A 22,352-nucleotide genomic window follows, 5' to 3' on the forward strand; every position below is an offset into this window, starting at 1 on the left:
AATTTTTTGCAATTATTATATTACAATGTTTTATTTTGTTCTGCATGGTGTCACTTCAATTTCCTACAGTTTTTTTACCACTCTTCCTTCATGAATTTTGAAAAGCATTCTGCTGATGAATACAGCCCAAACTTAAGGAAAGACAATTATATTATTGGAACAATCTAGTAGACTTTTAGTCTTGTTCAAGCGACACCGAGACTCTTTTGTTGAAGAAATTATGCTTTGTTCTAATCCCAGGTATAAATGAAGCTCTGTAGCCCACAGAGTGAAGCAAAAGGAAAAGGGCTAAATAGTTTTACTGAAAAGCCCGCCTGCTGTTAAATAGAAGAAGAAGAAATGAATAAATCGGATAGTTGAATCCTTCCCAATAAGATCTGCAAAGGAAAGCCTAAACTTATATTATTACATCTACCAGAACCTACTACATCAATGTACCGGCTATTAGATCATTTAATTTCACCAAAGAATCTTTTATCTTTTTATCTCTTAAGGTTTGTGATGGTTTCAAACGGATTTGCAAAGAATAAGGTTTAAAGGTATATTGAAAGAGATGTGAGGACTGTGACTTAATAATCAAAGTGTTTTGAATTTTGAATAAAATGACCAACATTTTTTAATTTTTAGATACTTCAGTTGGAGTAGTTAAAACGATTTTTAATGTATGGTAATTTGTGTTTCTAGCTAATCAACCAATTTCAATCAGGGGTCGTATGGTGATTCTTGTTGTACGAACAAGAAATCGACAAGATCGACAGGTGATTGATAAAAACGAAGAGGGAAAAATAGATAAACAAAAAGGAGTGGGTGTTCAATTTGTCCCTCTCTGTGACAAAGACAGTCAGCTAGGAATAAAATGTCATTGATTTATATAGAACTGAGATGCCCCAAATTTTCGTAGGTATTAACGCTTTTGTTCTAAAACAAACCACAAGACGTCTAGTCAGTACATGCCTTTAGGGCATAACTTAGAACGCCTTCTCCTAGGCCCAGGGGGGAGGGTTGTATTGACACCGCATTTTTTCTTATCCGACCTTTGTACTATGTTTTTTAACAAAATGTCTATCTCAAAATTTTCATCAGATGAGTTTGGAATAGCATGGAACATGACAGTAAGGCTTCCCTTCTCTTTGAGCATGGCTTCCAGGAGTTAGCACTTTATTGCATTTTTCACACCTCAAACACTGCCTATGCCATTCTTTATTAAGCGAAACTTTCCTTTCAGCAAAATACACAGGTTTATTACAACGCGGACAATTTGGCATCTTCAATATTATTTATGTCTTGATCAAAAATGGCAAGTTAATGTCACGCGTCGAGTAGCAAGAACCTAACAAAAAACAGAACTAATTTTAAAATTTTCAGGAATGTTTCTAGTTTCAAATAAAAAATAAAATTATTTCTCGGACACCATACATATTTTCGCAGTTTATATAATGAACTGAAAACTGAGATAAAGAAAAAATTGATTTTTTTCTACGGAAATATAGCACAAAAGATACGCGCTTTAGAAGTTCATCCAAAAAAAGTTTGATTACAGATTTTATGTAAAACCACTTTTACATCTGAAAAAGAATCATTACTAATTTTGTGTTTAAATTTAATTGTAGAAGTTTCTGTGTCTGGTGTTGGATCACCAGAATTATTATTGATTCTATTAAATATAATTTATTCAAAATCCTTTGGGGGGGGGGGGTCAAAAGCTGGAGCCAATTTTCCCAAATAAAGTGAAAATGACAGAGAAAACTGAAAAACGAGGCATATAGTAATGAAAATGAAACTTACATGAAAACTTACACCTTAGGCAGTGCAGATTTGACGAGTGCTTGCGTAATTTGTCTTATCTCTAGCATGTACATGAATATACAGTAAAGTTTCACGTGGACATTTTAAAAAGCGACCTTTACCTATAAAGTGGCCAAACACGTTTTGAGAGTATAATCGAAACTCAATAAGACGATCAGACTGGTTTTTTGCTATTGATATCAATTGCACAAGGAATTTCACTAGAATATGCACTACACTTTCACGTGCACATTTTAAAAAAGCTGGCAAACCTATAAAGTGGTCCAACATGTTTTGAGAATATAGTCGAGATTATATAAAACAACCAGAGTGGTTTTTGAGACAATATCCATTTTTTAGGGCCAATCAGTGACAGCGGAAGTTGTTACATATACGATAACTTGATTGGTGATTGGATTCAAATAAAAAGGAGTGATTTTAATTCGTCCTTGAGATTTCGTATATAATGGCCATGCATTACGATTAAATTTCCATAATGTTTTAGCATACCATGGATAATAGGTTAAATATTATTGACTTTGAAGCTATGCCAACTTCGATTTATAATGAGAGTACAGTTTAGTAAATTTTCTTAATTTATTTGCAAATAAAATAATTTTACCACACCTCCAGTAAATTCAAATTTCAGGGGGCATAGCCCTCCCCCCCCAACAATACAAACTCTATAATATGATGATTATACTCGCTGGAAAACGTAAAATGCGCTCTTTTTTCCAGTATGTAAACCCCAGCTCCCCCCCAGCCCTCTGTTTACAAGTTTAATTCAATAGAAATAGTTCATTTCGTTCAAAAAATGTCATTTTCCCCTTCATGCTTTTAAAATGCGCTACCTTTATCTGGCTTAAATAGAACCATCTGTGTTTATAATCCATGTTACAAAAAGGATCGGTTTTAGAAGCACACTTTACAGGCTTGTGTTATCGCATTGATTAATAACACATGTGTTCGTGTAATTCAAGAAAAAGAGATTGTATTTTTGATCAAATTAGACGAAAGTAAATCCATTGAAATGCAAAGCACAAGTGATGTTTGAACAATGTTGTTAATTTAAAATAGGGTCTAACGTTATCGTATTCCAAAAAGTTGATATTAAAATCGTTAATTAAAGAATAGTACACTAAACTCAGAATTGATATACACTCAAATCGTATTATGGGGAGATGTTTTTGAAATCCCCCTTCCCCCCAAACTCAAAATTTTCCATAATTCTACTTTAGAAGCTTTTTTAAGTATTTCTAAAGCGCTAAGACATGAGCGTTACAAACATCAGAATCAACTTTAGAGGATAATTTACATTATGGGGAGATGTTTTTGAAATACCCCTTCCCCCCAAACTCAAAATTTTACTTTAGAAGTTTTTTTTAAGTATTTCTAAGGTGCTAACACATAGAGCGTTACAAACATCAGAATCAACTTTAGAGGATAATTTACATTATGGGAAGATGTTTTTGAAATCCCCCTTTCTCAAACTCAAAATTTTCAGGTTGCAGCGGTAGCTAGCAACCTAGTAAGAGACGATCATCAGGTTGCAGCGGTAGCTAGCAACCTAGTAAGAGACGATCACGTCCAATGTTAAGAAATATAAAAACCCCTAACTCCTTAAAAAAAGAGTCAGATCAAAACAAAAAGTACACCATTAGAACCGCCTTGTCCGAAACCCCTACAAAGGAAACTTACCGCCCTTTGGCTTGAATAACAAAGAACATATATTGGCTTGAAAAGCAAGAAAATTGACTTTAACCACGTTATTCTCCACAAACGGGATATTTTTTTCTTTCTTCATCTTCTTCTTCTTCTTCTTCTGTTCCACAGATAGCTTGGCACCGGAACATCGTAGAGAGTTGTTCAATGGCTCATTTTAAAGGAAATCTCTAGATCTAGTGCCATTTGTACTTAACTTTTTTTTTTTTAATTAATTATCTTTTACGAAAAACTTAATTTTTTATATACAATATTGATCAATGACGTCATAGTCGTTTGATGTAGTTAGTATTAAATAAAGGCTCGATCATCGAATTTAAGCTGAAACTAAGTAAAGGACAATTATGCCTCCATATATTCACAGTGATGTATAAGATTTCCCATTACATCTGTAAACAGTTCCACAGTTGCCGGTCCATACCTTGGGAGCTTTTCACTAAACATGCAACATTTCTTCTGGATATAACTATGAAGTTTTGCGAAAGCATCTCTAGCTGACTTTTTTTTCAACAAAATCAATTCTTTCAGAGATAATTTTAAGTCTTAAGAAGTGTTAATTAGTTAAGAATATTGTTTCTTGTTTTGTAATAAGATGCCTTCTAAGCGAGTTATACGTAATTTAAAAAAACAGTATTATACAAAAAACAGAGATAGCATCTTGGAAAAAAAAGCAAAGGTATTCAACTGACAAGGCATATGGATATGAGAAAATTGATAGTTACAAACAGCGTTATTATAATGATGAAATTTATAGACATGCGAAAATTAATAGTGACAAACAGCGTTATTATAATGATGAAATTTATAGACATGCAAAAATTAATAGGGACAAACAGCGTTATTATAATGATGAAGTTTATAGACATGCGAAAATTGATAGGGACAAACAGCGTTATTATAATGATGAAGTTTATAGACATGCGAAAATTGATAGTGACAAACAGCGTTATTATAATGATGAAGTTTATATACATGCGAAAATTGATAGTGACAAACAGCGTTATTATAATGATGAAGTTTATAGACATGCAAAAATTGAGACAGCCAAACAAAAGAGCAAGGAACTGTATGATACCGATAAAGATTACCGAAACAAACATAAGAAAAAAGTTGCTACCAGAATAATGGGTAGATACTTGGGTGACAAAAGCTATAATAAAAAAAATAAATTCTCTGCGAGGTTGTATCGAAGAACGCATAAGGACAAAGGGAAAAATTACATTCAGAAATACAAGAAGAAGGCAAAAATGCAGGCTGACCTTAGTAAATTGAGAAACATTTTACGCACATTTAACCAGGATCACAAAAAGCATTCAAAATTACAGATTAAAATTATCTTTGAAATTTACAGTAAAGAACGATATCTCGCCCATAGTAACTGATATGCGGGGGTCCAGGGGAAGCTATCCGGGTTGCAGCGGTAGCTAGCAACCTAGTAGGAGACATTCACGTCCAATGGTAAGAAATATAAAAATCCATAGCTCCCTAAAAAGGAGTCAGATCAAAACAAAAAGTACACCATTAGAACCGCCTTGTCCGAAACCCCTATATGGTAAACTTTCTGTTATTTGGCTTGAACAGCAAGGGAAATATATTGGCTTGAAAATCAAGAAAAGTGGCAGCTACTACAACATTCTGCTTAAACTTCAGAAGGAACTAATAAATTAAACTGAATATTTGATGTATAATGATATTAATTGCTGAAAGCTCATCAGTTCAAAGTTTTACTATAATGTTAATGTTTATTGTCAATATTAAGTACAAAAGAAAATATTTGTAATAAAATTGGTTTTCAGTAAAGCACCAATGACGCAAGAGGTTTTACACTTTTACAGTGAGAGAAAAAGGCGATACCCAAACTCTTGTTTGTGATTTTTGTTCATTTTAAGCTTGATTTGCAAATTCAATTTAAGTTTCACTCGTATTAAGATTTATTTATTTATTTACATTAATATCTATTGTATGTTTGTTTGCATTGATTGTTTATTTAATTTCTGTTCGTTTTAAGTTTCATCTACGCTTCAATAGCAAAATATTTTTTTTCATTTTAAGCTTTATTTTCATATTCAATCCAAGCATTAATCACTTTAAGATTCATTTATTCATTCATATTATTGCTTGTTGTATGTTTTATGCTATGATTGTTTATTTAATTTCTGTTCGTTTTGGGTTTTATATGCTCTTTAATAGTAATTTCTGGTCGTTTTGAGTTTGAATTTTAACAGGTATTTGTATCTGCTGAGCTTAAGTTTAAAATGGCCTTTACTTTTCTTTGAAAAACTTATTTTTCGGAAAGTTTTTTTTAATTAATCTGGTAAAAAGATGACACCAGGAGGAACGGGATTGTTAGTGGAATCAAAGACCACTATGCCTACAGTAATTTATGCTGAAAATGCCAGCATGATTACATCTCAAACAAGTTGCAACATGTCTTCCGTTCTGCCTTTGTTCTTGTAAAATCATATATACTGGCAAATTATTGCGAGTTGACGATTTGAGCAGGTTGCCACCTAGCTACCCTTCTGATAATAAGTTTGCCATGGCTGGGGACTTGGTGAAACTTGGACTTTTTGTACTACGTCAGGACTTGGGCGTGTTTTTGTATCGAATCCAGACTTGAAATTTTCGAAATGGTGCCTCGCTTGAACGAATTTTCACACGAAAAAGTAATCATAATGCTGGATCAGCCCACCAGGGATCGTTCATCAGTGTTCAAAGAAAATATTACACTGAAGTTGGTTTTCTTGCCGTAAGACTGCTTTATAATATCACTACTAAGAAAGGAGCAATAGGTAAGCTCCAATTTTCTTTGCAATGAGATAACCTATCAAATCTATGAGGAGCAAATGCCTTTTAATTTTTTGCAATTATTATATTACAATGTTTTATTTTGTTCTGCATGGTGTCACTTCAATTTCCTACAGTTTTTTTACCACTCTTCCTTCATGAATTTTGAAAAGCATTCTGCTGATGAATACAGCCCAAACTTAAGGAAAGACAATTATATTATTGGAACAATCTAGTAGACTTTTAGTCTTGTTCAAGCGACACCGAGACTCTTTTGTTGAAGAAATTATGCTTTGTTCTAATCCCAGGTATAAATGAAGCTCTGTAGCCCACAGAGTGAAGCAAAAGGAAAAGGGCTAAATAGTTTTACTGAAAAGCCCGCCTGCTGTTAAATAGAAGAAGAAGAAATGAATAAATCGGATAGTTGAATCCTTCCCAATAAGATCTGCAAAGGAAAGCCTAAACTTATATTATTACATCTACCAGAACCTACTACATCAATGTACCGGCTATTAGATCATTTAATTTCACCAAAGAATCTTTTATCTTTTTATCTCTTAAGGTTTGTGATGGTTTCAAACGGATTTGCAAAGAATAAGGTTTAAAGGTATATTGAAAGAGATGTGAGGACTGTGACTTAATAATCAAAGTGTTTTGAATTTTGAATAAAATGACCAACATTTTTTAATTTTTAGATACTTCAGTTGGAGTAGTTAAAACGATTTTTAATGTATGGTAATTTGTGTTTCTAGCTAATCAACCAATTTTAATCAGGGGTTGTATGGTGATTCTTGTTGCACGAACAAGAAATCGACAAGATCGACAGGTGATTGATAAAAACGAAGAGGGAAAAATAGATAAACAAAAAGGAGTGGGTGTTCAATTTGTCCCTCTCTGTGACAAAGACAGTCAGCTAGGAATAAAATGTCATTGATTTATATAGAACTGAGATGCCCCAAATTTTCGTAGGTATTAACGCTTTTGTTCTAAAACAAACCACAAGACGTCTAGTCCATACATGCCTTTAGGGCATAACTTAGAACGCCTTCTCCTAGGCCCAGGGGGGGGGGTTGTATTGACACCGCAGTTTTTCTTATCCGACCTTTGAACTATTTTTTTTTAACAAAATGTCTATCTCAAAATTTTCATCAGATAAGTTTGGAAAAAGAAGGCGTGGGGGAGGCTAGTTGCCCTCAAATCTCTTTTCACTATTGAAAAGTGAACTCAAGCATTCAATTTCCAATCAAATGAGCCCTCTCTGAAGTTTATACGAGCATCCGTTTCATAAGAACCATATGTACCCCAGGGCATAACTTACAACGCTTGTCACCGGGCCCTGGGGGGTTGTGTCGTCACCTGAGTTTTTTTTATCTGACTTTTGAGCAATTTTTAACTTAATGGCTATCTATAAATCTTTATCGGATACATTCGGGGAGAAAGGGGCGTGTGGGGGAGTACTTGCACTCCTTTCTCTTTTGACTCTTAAAGAGTGAACTAGAACTTTCAATTTCCAACCAAATCATCCCTCTTTGGAGTTTATACGGGCATCCTTTCCATAAGAACCATATATTCTAACAACATAGCTATCTCAAAGTTTTTATCGGATGGATTTGGAAGAAAATGGCATGGGGGCAGGGCTAGTTATCCTCCGACATCTTTTGACACATAAAAAGTGAACTAGAACTGTCAATTTACAATCAAAGGAGCTCTTTCTGAAGTTTATACGAGTTTTCCTTCCATGAGAACTATATATGACCCCTAGTGCCTTTCTTAAACAAAATACAAAAAAAATTAGAATCACTTTTTACAAAAAAACTGCATTTTTGATGTTTTTTTCATACTGCAGTATTTTCAAATATGAACCATATATTCTAACAACAGCTATTTCAAAGTTTTTATCGGATGGATTTGGAAGAAAATGGCGTGGGGGCAGGGCTGGTTATCCTCCGACATCTTTTGACACTTAAAAAGTGAACTAGAACTGTCAATTTACAATCAAAGGAGCTCTTTCTGAAGTTTATACGAGTTTTCCTTCCATGAGAACTATATATGACCCCTAGTGCCTTTCTTAAACAAAATACAAAAAAAAATAATAAAGATAGTCACTTTTTACAAAAAAACTGCACTTTTGATGTTTTTTTCATACTGCAGTATTTTCAAATATGTTTGATTTTTTAAGCAATCACAACCATATATGAAGTAATAAGTGACGTGACGTAATATCTAACACCGACTATGTACATAGCCATATATGACGTAATGAGTGACATCACATAAAAATTGAAAAAATCAAATTTTCATTTTATTTTACTTTTCATTATATTAAAGAACAAACTATAGCCTATACTAATTGAACTGCAAAGAACACCATGCTAACTCAAAGGTGTGTATAGGTGTGTGGAGTGGTTTTATAGTAAAATTACATTAAAAGACGATCATTGGAATAATGAACCATTGCATACATTGGACTTAGTTAGCTATTTGATACACTAAAAGACGATCATTGGAATATCAAATTAAAGCATACATTGGACTTAATTAGCTACTTGATTGTTTGGGGTTCGTCTCTTACTATTTCAAAGAAGAAATAGCCGCAGGCTTTTTCCTGTTTGTTATCATCATTACCAATAATCTGTTCAGGAAACTTAGACCACCGTGGCTTGAAAAAGAGGAAAAATAATTTTTGAGAAAAATTTTCAAACAGTTCGTGGTAACGGACTGTATAGTAACTCTAAAAAAACAAAATTTAATCAATATCAATAGATACAATAGATAAATCAAAAAAATCGAATTTTTATGCTTATTTTAAATACGTAAGTTTTGTTTTACCTATCATGAAGTTAATTTTGCCCATCATACATTAAAGAGCGAACTTTAGTCCATAGTAACTAAAGTATTATAAGGAATCATTATGTAGATGATGAATTTTCCTTAAGAATTTTCCGATTTCCCGCCTGACAAGGGGGAATGCTTTCTATTGTATTGCATAAAAGAACAGTCAAGTTAATCTTAGGCAGTTCTTTTTCTTTTCCTGCTCAGACAGACTTGCACTGGAACATCATAGAGCTGTTTAATAACTAATTTTAAAGGAAATTGAAGTGGCTAAAAAACTTTTGAAGGTTGACAAAAATAATTTTTAAAATTTAATCAATTTTTTGCGAAATTTTTATTAGGGACAGTTATCGTCTCTTAATTGGCTTTTAGCTACCGCTGCAACCCGAATTTTGTCAATTACAAAAACACTTGGATAAGACAAATTCCTGATGTTAAAATAATATAGGCTACATCAGTGTTAAAGAAATATGCAGTTTTTCTTAAAAAGTTAATTATATTTAAAAAAAAAAAATTATTTGAAAAGGCACTAGATGTGGCAGTTTCCTTTAAAATGAGCCATTAAACAGCTCTCTATGACGTTCCAGTGCCCCGCTATCTGAGGAAAAGAAAAAAAAGAAAAGAAGATACTATATATGCAGAATATCGTAGTTGCAGCCACTTTTCTTGACTTTTTACATAGAAGATTGATATAATTCATCATAAATGAGAAACAATTTTCTCTCCTATACTAGCGAAATAAGTATTCAAAACATCAGCCACTTTCTCCAATTTGTTAGTAGTCGATCCATTTTCTAAACTAATAATTTCAGGCAGCTTAGAATTCCTTTGTTTTTTTTTATAATAGAATTAATTAAAGACCACGTTCTGCGAGGAGAATTTTGAGCTTTTTCAAAAGACTCTTTATAATACCTATGTTTCAACAATCGTATCAGTGCGGTTAATTTATTTTTGAAGATTTAAAAAATTTTAATATTATATATAATCAGTTGGATTCTTTAACTGCTTTTTAAATGACTGTTTTTTGTTATTAACTGATATCAAAATTCAAGACATTATCCAGGGCCTTATAGGAAATTTGTCTCCACAAATTTTCTTCGTAACAAATGGGCAACTAGAATCAAGGCAGCAATTGAAATTTCTTAGGAAAGTATCAGTTGCCACATCTGTATCCTATGTAGATATTACATCCTGCCAATCCAATAGACCAAGGCTTACATTCAGGTGCTTTAATGTTATTTTATTTATTAACCGTACTTGACGTTCCTCACTTACCTGCGGTATTTTATAAGTAAAAGTTAAATCTGAAACCAGCAGGAAATGATCCAATATATCAGTTAAAACAGCAAAATATGCTCTAATTGGTAAGGATGTAAAAATATTATCAATGAGAGAAGCAGAACTAGGTGAAATTCTTGTAGGTATCCGGCAAGTAGGAAGCAGATATGCAGAAAAGCAAGAAGACAATAAATCAACAGAAGCTTCATTTGAAGCTTCTAGAAGGTCAATGTTGAAATCCCCGGAGAGGATAACATCTTTATTTTGAAAATGAGGTTGATGCAAAAAATTATGGAGTTTAGAGAGGAAAGACTTGAGTGGAGAAGACTTACAAATAAAGTGAATATACCACTCAAAGCCTTTTTGGGTAAGGTTTATATTAACAGACAAATCAGATAGATAAAAAAACATACCACTAGCATCAGAATTTCATCCCAAGTCCAAATATAACACTCATTTTTGTTCCAAATTATTTTCAAAATTACTTCTAAGCTTCTTTAAGTTTCTTCAATTTTCCTGTTTTTTTCACGGAAATGTCATGGTGGCAATTCAATTTGAAAAATACTAGATTTTGCTGAAAGCTCCAATTTGAATTGAAATACACTAGTTCTTGCAGAGCAGTGATTTGATATGAAAAATACTAAATCTTTTTGAGCAGTGATTTGATATGAGAAATACTAAATAGTTTGAATTATTCATTTTTTTGGGAAAAACTTACCACTAGCTTCAGAATTTCATCATGAATTCAAATATGACATTCATTTCTGTTTTGCAAATAATTTTCAAAATTGCTTCTGAGCTTCTATAAAAACAGGAAAACTTCTTTCATCAAAACAAACACTTTATGGCAGCTACATATACAGTTTTATAAATATCAGATAAATAGCACTTAATGTAAACAAACTAATCACTCATATCTAACTCTTCATCATCAATTTTTTATGCACCAGGGGTGTCACTGACTGGTGCTGTAGGGGCCCTATTGATTCCAGGAAAATAGAGCTTTGCAGCTTCAATCAAAAAATTATGAAGTTGGTCTTTTCACTAAAAATTTTGTAGAAATAAGAAGCACAACACATACTGCTCCATGTATGCTGTTTGCAGCCCTGGTCTTTTAGAGTGCTTTTTTAGTGTCTATAATTTTTTTTGCTCTCTTGCAAGTATGGCGCACCAGCAGCATTGCAACACTTCAGCAGCAGTCAACCAGGCCTTTTGTTGGCAGTGTTCAGTCAATACACTGGTATGGCACCAGGGTCTAATCCAAATTTATACCACTAAATAAATTAGGTCACTTAGTGGTTTTTGGTGGAATAAAGAGAGAGCAAAAAAAAATTATTGTACCCCTGGCTGATGGCCAAGAAGGCCTCCAAAGAAACAAGGAATTTTTTTCAAATTGAATTGCCACCATGACGTTTCTGTGAAAAAAAAAAACAAAAAAATTGAAGAAACTTAAAGTAGGCTAGAAGCAATTTTGAAAATAATTTGCAACAGAAATGAGTGTTATATTTGGACTCAGGATGAAATTCTGATGCTAGTGGTATGTTTTTTTTATCTATCATATTAGTCTGTTAATATAAACCTTACCTGGCTTTTTTTATGCCCTTTCCAAATATAATAATCATTTTTGTTGGAAATGAATTTTACCCCCACACCTATATCACAGTTTATTGAATTATCCAGTAAGTTTACTGCAGATCATTTCTGTTCTTCATTCTCGGTGTGAACAAAAAGCTCCTCCCACTTATTCATGGATTAGCGGGTTAGTCTGTTTGCGTCAATCAATGAGAAATGGTTCGAAATTGTATCATTCATAATTGTGAAAGCAGAAAAAAACTTGGTGAGCCAGCCAAATGGTTTGCAAGTGTCCCATCTCACAGTGGACTCAACTGATTGGCCTATGTAGGATTTTATAAAAAAAAGGGGGAGGGGGTTGATGAAATTTGTGAAAATTAGGAATTTTTTTTCTTCTAATAACTGGTGGAATAGCTGTGATGGTTTCAGGGGCGGATCCAGGATTTTTTAGGGGGGGGGGGGCGCAAAATAGGTTGATCTGATAAACTTACGTTAGGAGCAAGCTTAATTAATGCAAACTTGCGTTAATTAGGTAAATTACACTACTTTAGACTACTTTAGGGGAGCACCCCTCGCCCCCCTCTGGATCTGCCACTGGATTGTTTATCATTTTTTTTTACATCGTGATGTTTATTTTCTATGATATTTATTTTCTAGATAAGACTACTTTTGTTTTCAATCATTTTTTTTTCGTATGAAATGGGCAGACCTTTCCTGAACTTTAAACAATAAAAACCTCTGTTTGAAAATCTTTGCACTTTGTGAATTTAGATAGTAATAAGGGTTCCTTATTGAGTCCAATTATTGTTTGCTGTTGTAAAAATTGCCACAATAGCCCTATCCAAGAAAATACCAAACATTTGTTAAGAAGTGTTTTTTGTAAAATTCTTGGGGAATTTTCAGAAAATTGAAGGACATCACACATTTTAGTGGCAGATCCAAAATTTTACGGGGCTTTACAGTAAACAGCTCCTCTCATTTGATCTGCCATCAGCAGTCCAATTACCCTGGAACCCCTGAATGATGGCCAAGAAGGCCTCCAAGGAAACTTTAAATCCTATTATTAAAAAATATATTAAGCCTGGAAGCGTATTTTATAGTGATAACTGGGGAGTTTATAGTACATTGTCCAGCCATGGATATACTCATTGCCAAATCAATCATTCAGCTAATTTTGTTGATCCACAGGACTCGTTCTATTCATACTCAAAATATAGAAAGTCTATGGAGATGCTTCAAAAAGCACTCTAAAAGACCAGAGATGCAAACAGCATACATGGAGCAGTATGTGTTGCGCTTCTTATTTGTGCAAAATTTTGAGCGAAAAGACCAACTTCATAATTTTTTATTGAAGCTGCAAAGCTCTATCCCCCTGGAACCAATTGGGCCCTTAGAGCACAAGTCAGTGACATCCCTAGTGCATCAGAAAGTGATGATGAAGAGTCAGATATGAGTGATTAGTTTGTTTACATTAAGTGCTATTTATTTGATTTTTGCCTTCTTTTTACATAGAAGATTGATATAATTCATCATAAATGGGACCAGTCAATCCCAAATAAAAGTCATTTTAAAGTCTAGGCAATGAATACATTTTTCATATCAGAGTTCAGTACTTATGACTTTCTGCCCCACCACGACCAAATCCCCCTGGCCCAAAGAGTGAAGCATAGCATGGAACATGACAGTAAGGCTTCCCTTCTCTCTGGGCATGGCTTCCAGGAGTTAGCACTTTATTGCATTTTTCACACCTCAAACACTGCCTATGCCATTCTTTATTAAGCGAAACTTTCCTTTCAGCAAAATACACAGGTTTATTACAACGCGGACAATTTGGCATCTTCAATATAATATATGTATTGCTCTACAATGACGAGTCAATGTCACGCGTCGAGTAGCAAGAACCTAACAAAAAACAGAACTAATTTTAAAATTTTCAGGAATGTTTCTAGTTTGAAATAAAAAATAAAAATTATTTCTCGGACACCATATGTATTTTTGCAGTTTATATAATGAACTGAAAACTGAGATAAAATAAAAAATTGAATTTTTTTCTACGGAAATATAGCACAAAAGATACACGCTTTACAAGTTCATCCAAAAAAAGTTTGATTACAAATTTTATGTAAAACCACTTTTACATCTGAAAAAGAATCATTACTAATTTTGTGTGTAAATTTAATTGTACAAGTTTCTGGATCACCAGGATTTATTATTGATTCTATTAAATATAATTTATTAAAAATACTTTGGGGTGGGGGGGTCAAAGCTAGAGCCAATTTTCCCAAATAAAGTGAAAATGACAGAGAAAACTGAAAAACGAGCATATAGTAATGAAAAAGGTAAAGATCATGGTTGCAGCGGCGGCTGCAACCTAGTAAAGAGCGAACAACAGCCCATAGTAACCAAAAGTTAATAAGCGCGTTTTGAATAAAACTGTCTTGAGAAAGAAATGTCATCAGACACTGACTAACGAATTATGAGAATTGTTTTGGATAGTCATAAAAGTAAAGGTTTATTGGGGAAAGAAGTTTATGATTATTTAGAAAAAAAGCCTGCAACCCCTCGAAAATGGTGTCAGATCAAAATAAAAGTGTACCATTGGAATCAGCATGGTCGAAAATGTTTTACATGGAAATTACAGTCCCAGTCCTTGAACAACAAAGAAAATTGCTTGTTTGCATCGGTAGCACTGTTCTGTGTGCCTTTTCTTTTCTTTTTTTTCACCAGGGCTAGCGAATGACCTGAACATCATAGAGAGATGTGTAATAGCTCACTGGAAAGAGAATTAAATTTGTAAGTGCCCTTTTTAAGTGACCAAAAAGATTGGAGTGCAACTATCCGTCCCTCCCTACAGGCCCCCTTCCCCCAAAGTCATCCAATGAAAATTTTGAGATTTTTGCCTTCTTTAAGTTTCTTCAATTTTTCTGTTGTTTTTTTTCACAGAAATGTCATGGTGGCAATTCAATTTGAAAAAAATTCCTTGTTTCTTTGGAGGCCTTCTTGGCCATCAGTCAGGGGTACAATAATTTTTTTTTGCTCTCTCTCTTTATTCCACCAAAAACCACTAAGTGACCTAATTTATTTAGTGGTATAAATTTGGATTAGACCCTGGTGGATTAGACCAGTGTATTGACTGAACACTGCCAACAAAAGGCCTGGTTGACTGCTGCTGAAGTGTTGCAATGCTGCTGGTGCGCCATACTTGCAAGAGAGCAAAAAAAATTATAGACACTAAAAAAGCACTCTAAAAGACCAGGGCTGCAAACAGCATACATGGAGCAGTATGTGTTGTGCTTCTTATTTCTACAAAATTTTTAGTGAAAAGACCAACTTCATAATTTTTTGATTGAAGCTGCAAAGCTCTATTTTCCTGGAATCAATAGGGCCCCTACAGCACCAGTCAGTGACACCCCTGGTGCATAAAAAATTGATGATGAAGAGTTAGATATGAGTGATTAGTTTGTTTACATTAAGTGCTATTTATCTGATATTTATAAAACTGTATATGTAGCTGCCATAAAGTGTTTGTTTTGATGAAAGAAGTTTTCCTGTTTTTATAGAAGCTCAGAAGCAATTTTGAAAATTATTTGCAAAACAGAAATGAATGTCATATTTGAATTCATGATGAAATTCTGAAGCTAGTTGTAAGTTTTTCCCAAAAAAATGAATAATTCAAACTGTTTAGTTTTTCTCAAACCAAATCACTGCTCAAAAAGATTTAGTATTTTTCATATCAAATCACTGCTCTGCAAGAACTAGTGTATTTCAATTCAAATTGGAGCTTTCAGCAAAATCTAGTATTTTTCAAATTGAATTGCCACCATGACATTTCCGTGAAAAAAAACAGGAAAATTGAAGAAACTTAAAGAAGCTTAGAAGTAATTTTGAAAATAATTTGCAACAAAAATGAGTGTTATATTTGGACTTGGGATGAAATTCTGATGCTAGTGGTATGTTTTTTTATCTATCTGATTTGTCTGTTAATATAAACCTTACCCAAAAAGGCATTGAGTGGTATATTCACTTTATTTGTAAGTCAATAATATGACTTGGTAAAAATTTACCAATTTACCTATTTGAAAACAGTATAAAATAAGGAATCCTTTATTTTTATCCTCTCTATAGCATTACCCATACTCATAACTCTACAAGATCTACCCTTAACTGCTTTGAAGATCAAAACCTTATGTTTCTGTGGTGGATTATAGGCCTAGGTTACAAACCTATGCAAAGATTACCTTAAATTGCAGCATGGAGTGAATTTAAGGATTTTCCATCCTTGTAATGCTCCGTGATGACATCTAATGGTTTGTTGTTTTTTTTGTGATTCGCTTGCTAAATTCAGGTTGTAGACTCAGCAGCTTCCCAGTTGTAGAGGAACTCCTGCTGTTGCCAATCTTTGTCAAGTCTTTGCTTGAAGGCAATTGTCGAGTCTGAAGACACCGTATCTTCAGAGAGCTGATTCCACAAGTTGGTTATTTGTTGGCTGAAGAAATGGCTTCTCTCTCGGATAGAAGAGTGCTTCTTGAAAATTTTCATTGAATGTCCTCTTGTCACAAGGCATTCTGGGGGAGCAAGGAGACCAGGAAGAGTATTTTTTGAAATGACTTTGTGGGTTAGAATTATGTCGCCTTGCTTTCTCAGGTATGTGAGAGTAGGGAGCTTCAGATGATGCAAACGCTCTTTGTATGGCACTTGTTTGAGGCCATCAACCATCTTAGTTGCTCTTCTCTGTCCTTTTTCTAGTATTTCCCTGTCCTTCTTAAAATAGGGGGATGCCAGGGACATTCCAATCTCAAGGCGTGGACAAACCAGTGCCTTGTAGAGCTTCATAAATACTTTAGGACACCGGCTAGAGATAGCTCTTTTAATAAGTCCAAGGGATTGGAAGGCAGAAGAAGATACAGATTTTGCATCAGTACTGAAACTCAGCTGATGATCAACAATGACTCCAAGATCTCTTTCTTCAGTAACTGCAGAGAGGGGGTTACCTTGGAGATGGTACTGCGGATGTGGATTATGTGTGCCAAAATGAATGACATGAAATTTTTCAGCATTAAAGGAGAGGAGCCATTTATCAGCCCAGCTTCCAAGAATATCAAGGTCTGTTTGTATAGATTGGAGATCAGATGGTATAGCAGCTTTGCCAACAAGTTTTGGGTCATCAGCATAAAGTGTGAGGAGGTTTGAGAGAAGGTTTGGTGCATCATTAATATAAAAATTGAAGAGACTTGGTCCAAGGATGGTCCCCTGAGGGACGCCACTTAACACAGTTATGGATGACAATAAATGAGGAACAACTTGAGAATCATAGACCCTGATGGCTTGTGTTCTTTCTGATAGGAAACTCTGTATCCACTGCACAGTAACACCATCAACAGCTGCTGCCTTCAGTTTTGCCATCAGGAATTCATGACATACCCTGTCAAAAGCTTTTGAGAGGTCCAGGAGCACCATATCAACAGGAAATCCTCAATCCAGCAGTGATGTTACATACTCGTATGTCTGTATTAGGTTAGTGTCCACAGATCTACCAGATCTGAAGCCATGTTGAGAAGGAGTTAGTTTCAAAGTGCTGAATGAGAGCTCTATTTACAAATCTCTCGAGCACCTTTACAACCGCAGAAGTGATGCTGATGGGATGGTAATTTTCAGCACAATCCTTGGGGCCTTTTTTGTGGATTGGCGTAACATATGACGTTTTCCAATCTGTAGGTAGCTCTCCATTTTTTAGTGACAGCTGGAAGAGTCTGCACAGAGGAGAAGTGAGGACATTTCTACACTCTTGAAGAATAGTTCATTATAGTTCAGAGATAGTTCATTATAACATTGTTCATATAATTTCTAGACAGTTTGTGCTTTTCCAGTTTTTTCTTCCACTCTTCTTCTTCAAAATTATAGTCCATTTATACTTTAGCTTGGCTATAAGCTAAACAGCAGGCTATACTGCCTGCTATACTGCAGGTGGGCTTTTCAGTATTTACTATTTAGCCCTTTTCCTTTTGCTTCACTCTGTGAACTACAGAGCTACTGGCTTGATTGCCTCTTGTTTATTAGATATTCTCAGATATCTTTCAGTAGATCTTTTGACTCAAGGAGTTCAAATATAATATGATAGATGTCAATTTCTATGCTCTGTGTGCAGGTATAGTTGGCTAGGCTCTTGGCTGATAGTGAGATTTTGTGGGGTTTGAAGCATTTTAACTGTTTACAAAGCAAGGTATGTTGTGCAGACATCACCATATTACATTCAAATAGGCAATGGTCAATTGTTTCATTATTCATATTACAATACCTGCAAAGAGGGGACAGGGGAACTGAACCACTTGAATTAGGAGACTGGTATGAGAAAGCAAGAAAGTTTAGTCCATTTGTTCCAGAACAAATTGTATGATAAATTTTAGAAAAATACTTACAAGAAGACAATGATAAGTGTCCAACTTATACTGAGGAGCTGAGGCCAGCAACTCAAGGCTTGATAAAGAGTCAGAATATACTATAATATTATTTGAATTAGCAATCAAAGGTTGGTTTTCCATAAGGTGTTCTAATGCCATGATTATGGCATTTAAGTCAGCAGACATTATAGATACATTATTATACAATCTCTCACCCATTGCAATTTTCAGGAGAGGAAGGAAAGCACCACTTGCTACCTTCTCATTCATTTTGGACACATCAACAAAGATTTGGAAGTGGTTTTTATAAGTAATTGTATCAAGTTCAGCAAATTTTTTCTGGACAAAAGCAATAGGGGTTAAATCTTCATTCCACTTTGAGAAATTAGTATTTATTATGGGAATTGACCAATTCCATGGAGGGGATTGGGGGAAAGTAGGTGCAATAGACTTTGCGGGTACAGGGAACTTCTTCTGAATGTTGGCATACTCATCTGCAATGCCTCTATACATGGCTGGATTTCTTAACCAATTATGTAGGGTGTGTGAGCTATTTGATTTAATTTTTGTAAGATGTTTTGTCAAGAGAAACCTATGTCTCTCCCTTATTGTTGTTAATCCACTCTCCATAAGCAGAAACTTGGTGCTTGTGGGTTTCCTAAGACCAAATATGAGACATATTATATCATTTTGTATTGTTTCAATTTTTTGTATCTGGGTCTTTGCACATGCACCATAGACAATGAGCCCATAGTCAACATGGGCTCTTATATGTGAGTTATAAAACTGGAGAAAGGTTTTCTCCTTACAGGCCCAGGGTGTGGAAAGAAGTCTTTTTAGTATAATTGTTTTTCTATAGCATTTTTTTTATTGTGTTTGAAATGTGGAGGTGGAAGTTAAGTTTTTGGTCAAGCATGAGACCTAGGTAACTAATATGATTATCTTCTGGAATAGGCTAGTTGTTCCATTTAGAGTTAGTCTTGCATTAACATGATTTTGCTTTTGGACTTGGTAGGTGACTTTTTGACATTATTTTTGACTTGGTAGTTGCAATGGGTAAATCTGAATGTTGAGAGAATTTTTCAAATTGGAAAAGTGACTTTTGCAGCTTTGACTGTGCTATCTCAAAGGTGTTGCCAGATGACCATAGCACCAGATCATCAGCATATTGGATATTCGTGTGGGGGAGGTTCATGTCCCAGATATAGGCTATAGGCCTAGAGCAAAGAGGAGGCAGCTGAGGATTGTTCCCTTAGGAAGGCCTTTGGTTATTGTCTTTTGGGGTGAAGAGGCTGAACCTACACAAACAATGAAACTTCGCAACTATATGAAAGATTTTATAAAAGATAGCCTATTAGCTTGGGGGGTTGTCCAAGGCCTACGTTACAAACCTATGCAAAGATAGTCCATTATAACATTGTTTATATCATTTCTAGACAGTTTGTGCTTTTCCAGTTTTTTTTTCCACTCTTCTTCTTCAAAATTATAGTCCATTTATGCTTTAGCTTGGCTATTAGTGAAATTTATTGGTGGAAAGTAAATTTAATCTTACTGCGTCTTCTTCTTGAGTCAAGGTTGCAATAAAGAGCATTGCCATCATGCGACAAGGAGACCTGAAAAATGATACTTTGGTCTTTGCCGCAGACAAAATGTATGCAATGCAGATGCCAACTGAAATTAATTTATGGTACCGGTCACTATAGTGCTTGAGCGCTTGTGCACTTCTATTCTCAGTTTCTCATGATTTTACGTTTCCATTGCATCCAATCTCTGCCTCAGTTGTTGAAAATCAAACAGTGAAGCATAAGTTACTGACAAAAGTCCACCATCCCTTAAACTAATCAATATAGATTTTTAACTTTTGATTCTCTCTCTTTTCCTCTCCGTGTTTTTTCTCTTTTTTTGCCGCCGCTTTATCACTTCCACGCCAATACATAGAACTAAATTCATCAAATTCGCTGCACTGTCTAAAGATTTTGTCTACAGCCGCTGTTGGTGTTTCCAGTCTTTCGTTTCACGAGTTAGATGAAAATATATTATTTAAATACTCATTTAAATACTTTGCGTCCTATTCAACTCTTATACTATCATCAAAAAAGAGCTTCTGCTCTAGCAACCAAACGAGTAGTACAAGTAAAATACAAAAAGGTCTTTTCTGGTAAATTGTTTTTTTTTTTCACATGTTAAATTTGTTCTTTGACTGAACAAAGAAATATTTCACAAGTTTTGTAGACCCCGACGCCACACCAGTTTTTTTCTCGTTGGTAAATATCTGATTTTGATGGGAAATGGTGGTTTGTCGATAATTTTTATCCGGTTGACGCCTTTTTTTTCTTTTTTTTTATTAGGAAGGAGTTTCAAATGTGTTCTAAGCACCCCGAGTGACATATCTTCAAATCTGAATAAATAGATCAGTCTGTTAAAGCTCTTCAGAACTCCAAAGGTACATTATACATAATGTCATGTGTAAATTCGAGGAAAACGTGACGATATGTCTAGCTATTAAATATAGTTAAGGCCATTTCGAAATTTAAAACTAAACCGGGAATTAAAAAAAAAAGAGGATTTGGCTTTCCGCATGAAATTTTAAGCTTATGACTTTTTTTGCTGAAATCCAAGGGAACCTTCTGGAACAAATGTGGCAAAATTTGTTAACTTTGCATTTTCTTAGTTTTGCCAAATCGACTCAATTGAAACTAAGAAAGCAAGATCTGATTCTGCCTATAAATAAGTTATTCGCTTTTCGAAATTACTGTTTTTCATTAATTTGACCTATTTTATTTTTTTGTCTTTTTTTTGCCAAAGTTGGACGGTGAGGATTAGAATAAAATAAGTAAAATATGTTTTCGGTTGCAAGATTTTAAGGTTATACTTTCAACTCACGGCTTCTTAGAAATATTCTTGACTTGGGATCATTGATATGTGCTAAGATTTTATAGGCGTTAAAAAGAAATAACGATTGAAGGCATCCCCCCCCAGTTTTCAGCATGCAACATTTGAAACAAATTAAAACTGTTGTGGTTCTTCCAACATATATTCAAGCAGTTCAAGTCTTTTGTTAATACATGACATTGAAAGGTCCTTTTTTGGAGCAAGAAAAGTTTACAGAAAATGACACTTTATAATCCTCTAAATTCCAAGTATTTTGGCGCTTCGTAACATACGAAATCACTTGAAAAAAAGGAAAGCGATAATCCTTAATCCAAGATTAAAATTTAAAAAGGAAAGAAATTTTTGTAATGAAATGCGCTGAAAACTGTAGCACAGGGATGGAATGAGCGAGGGAATGATAACATACGGCTACCGATGTGAGATGGATCTTAAAACTGAAATATATATAAATAGATGTCATTCTTTTGAACGTAAGGAGCAACATTATAACTTGAAACGAACTGAAATTATTCTGTATATGAGGGGGCTTTTCCCCTCTTCCATCCCTCACTCTTCATGCGAAAGTCTTTTAGTACTTTAAAAACTTTTTATTATAATTAAACGGTCCGTGTGTTCCAGGAGTCGTTCTTAAGGAATTGGGACAAAAGGTCAAAGTTTACCGTACTGAGCAAGGTGTTAAGGAGGAGGCAGCTATCATCATATATGGAATAATTTCTGTTAGTTTCAAGATTTTAAATGTTGCTCCTTGCTTTCAGTCAAAAACATTTTTTTTAAATCTAATTTCTGACAGTTTTTCAAATAATGACGGGAGTCCCCCTCCCCCTCCATGGGAAATACACCGGATCAAAATTTCTCTATTGATAGTTCCTCTCGTGTAAAGGTCCCCCCTGGAAAATTACTCCAGACTATTCAACCTTTGCTGAAAATTACCCTCAGGAAACTTAATCAGACGATTCTTTCTGGAAAATTCTCCCTAGCCTACTTTCATCTGAAAAGGACTTTTCAGGAAATCCATCTTCCTAAATGGAAAAATTCTCCTGCGGAAAATTCCCATAGAGGATTTCTGCTGCAAAGAATTCCCTAAAC

The 22,352-nt window shown here is 34.4% G+C and overlaps 2 protein-coding genes across 2 annotated transcripts in view; both read right to left on the reverse strand.

The window, feature by feature from the left end:
- Positions 1-19,915, reverse strand: part of LOC148946901 (glucose-induced degradation protein 8 homolog) — a 54,827-nt gene extending 34,912 nt beyond the window's left edge. Inside the window, exon 1 of the mRNA XM_089097186.1 lies at positions 19,766-19,915. Within this exon, the coding sequence (XP_088953312.1) occupies positions 19,766-19,868 (103 nt within the window). The 5' untranslated portion in view covers positions 19,869-19,915. The remainder of the gene's footprint in view (positions 1-19,765) is intronic.
- Positions 13,583-13,813, reverse strand: LOC148946902 (cysteine-rich protein 1-like). Its single transcript, XM_089097185.1, has one exon. It carries the CDS (start codon positions 13,811-13,813, stop codon positions 13,583-13,585), a length of 231 nt encoding a protein of 76 aa, XP_088953311.1.
- Positions 19,916-22,352: the final 2,437 nt, after the last annotated feature.

This window comes from Artemia sp. Qi Xiang Cuo, chromosome 11 (genome assembly GCF_049724085.1).
Source record: "Artemia sp. Qi Xiang Cuo chromosome 11, ASM4972408v1, whole genome shotgun sequence".
NCBI lineage: Eukaryota > Metazoa > Arthropoda > Branchiopoda > Anostraca > Artemiidae > Artemia > Artemia sp. Qi Xiang Cuo.

Bases quoted from the DNA above. Each gene is read 5' to 3' on its own strand.
- LOC148946902 (XM_089097185.1), bottom strand. From the start codon at position 13,813: ATGCCAAATTGTCCGCGTTGTAATAAACCTGTGTATTTTGCTGAAAGG.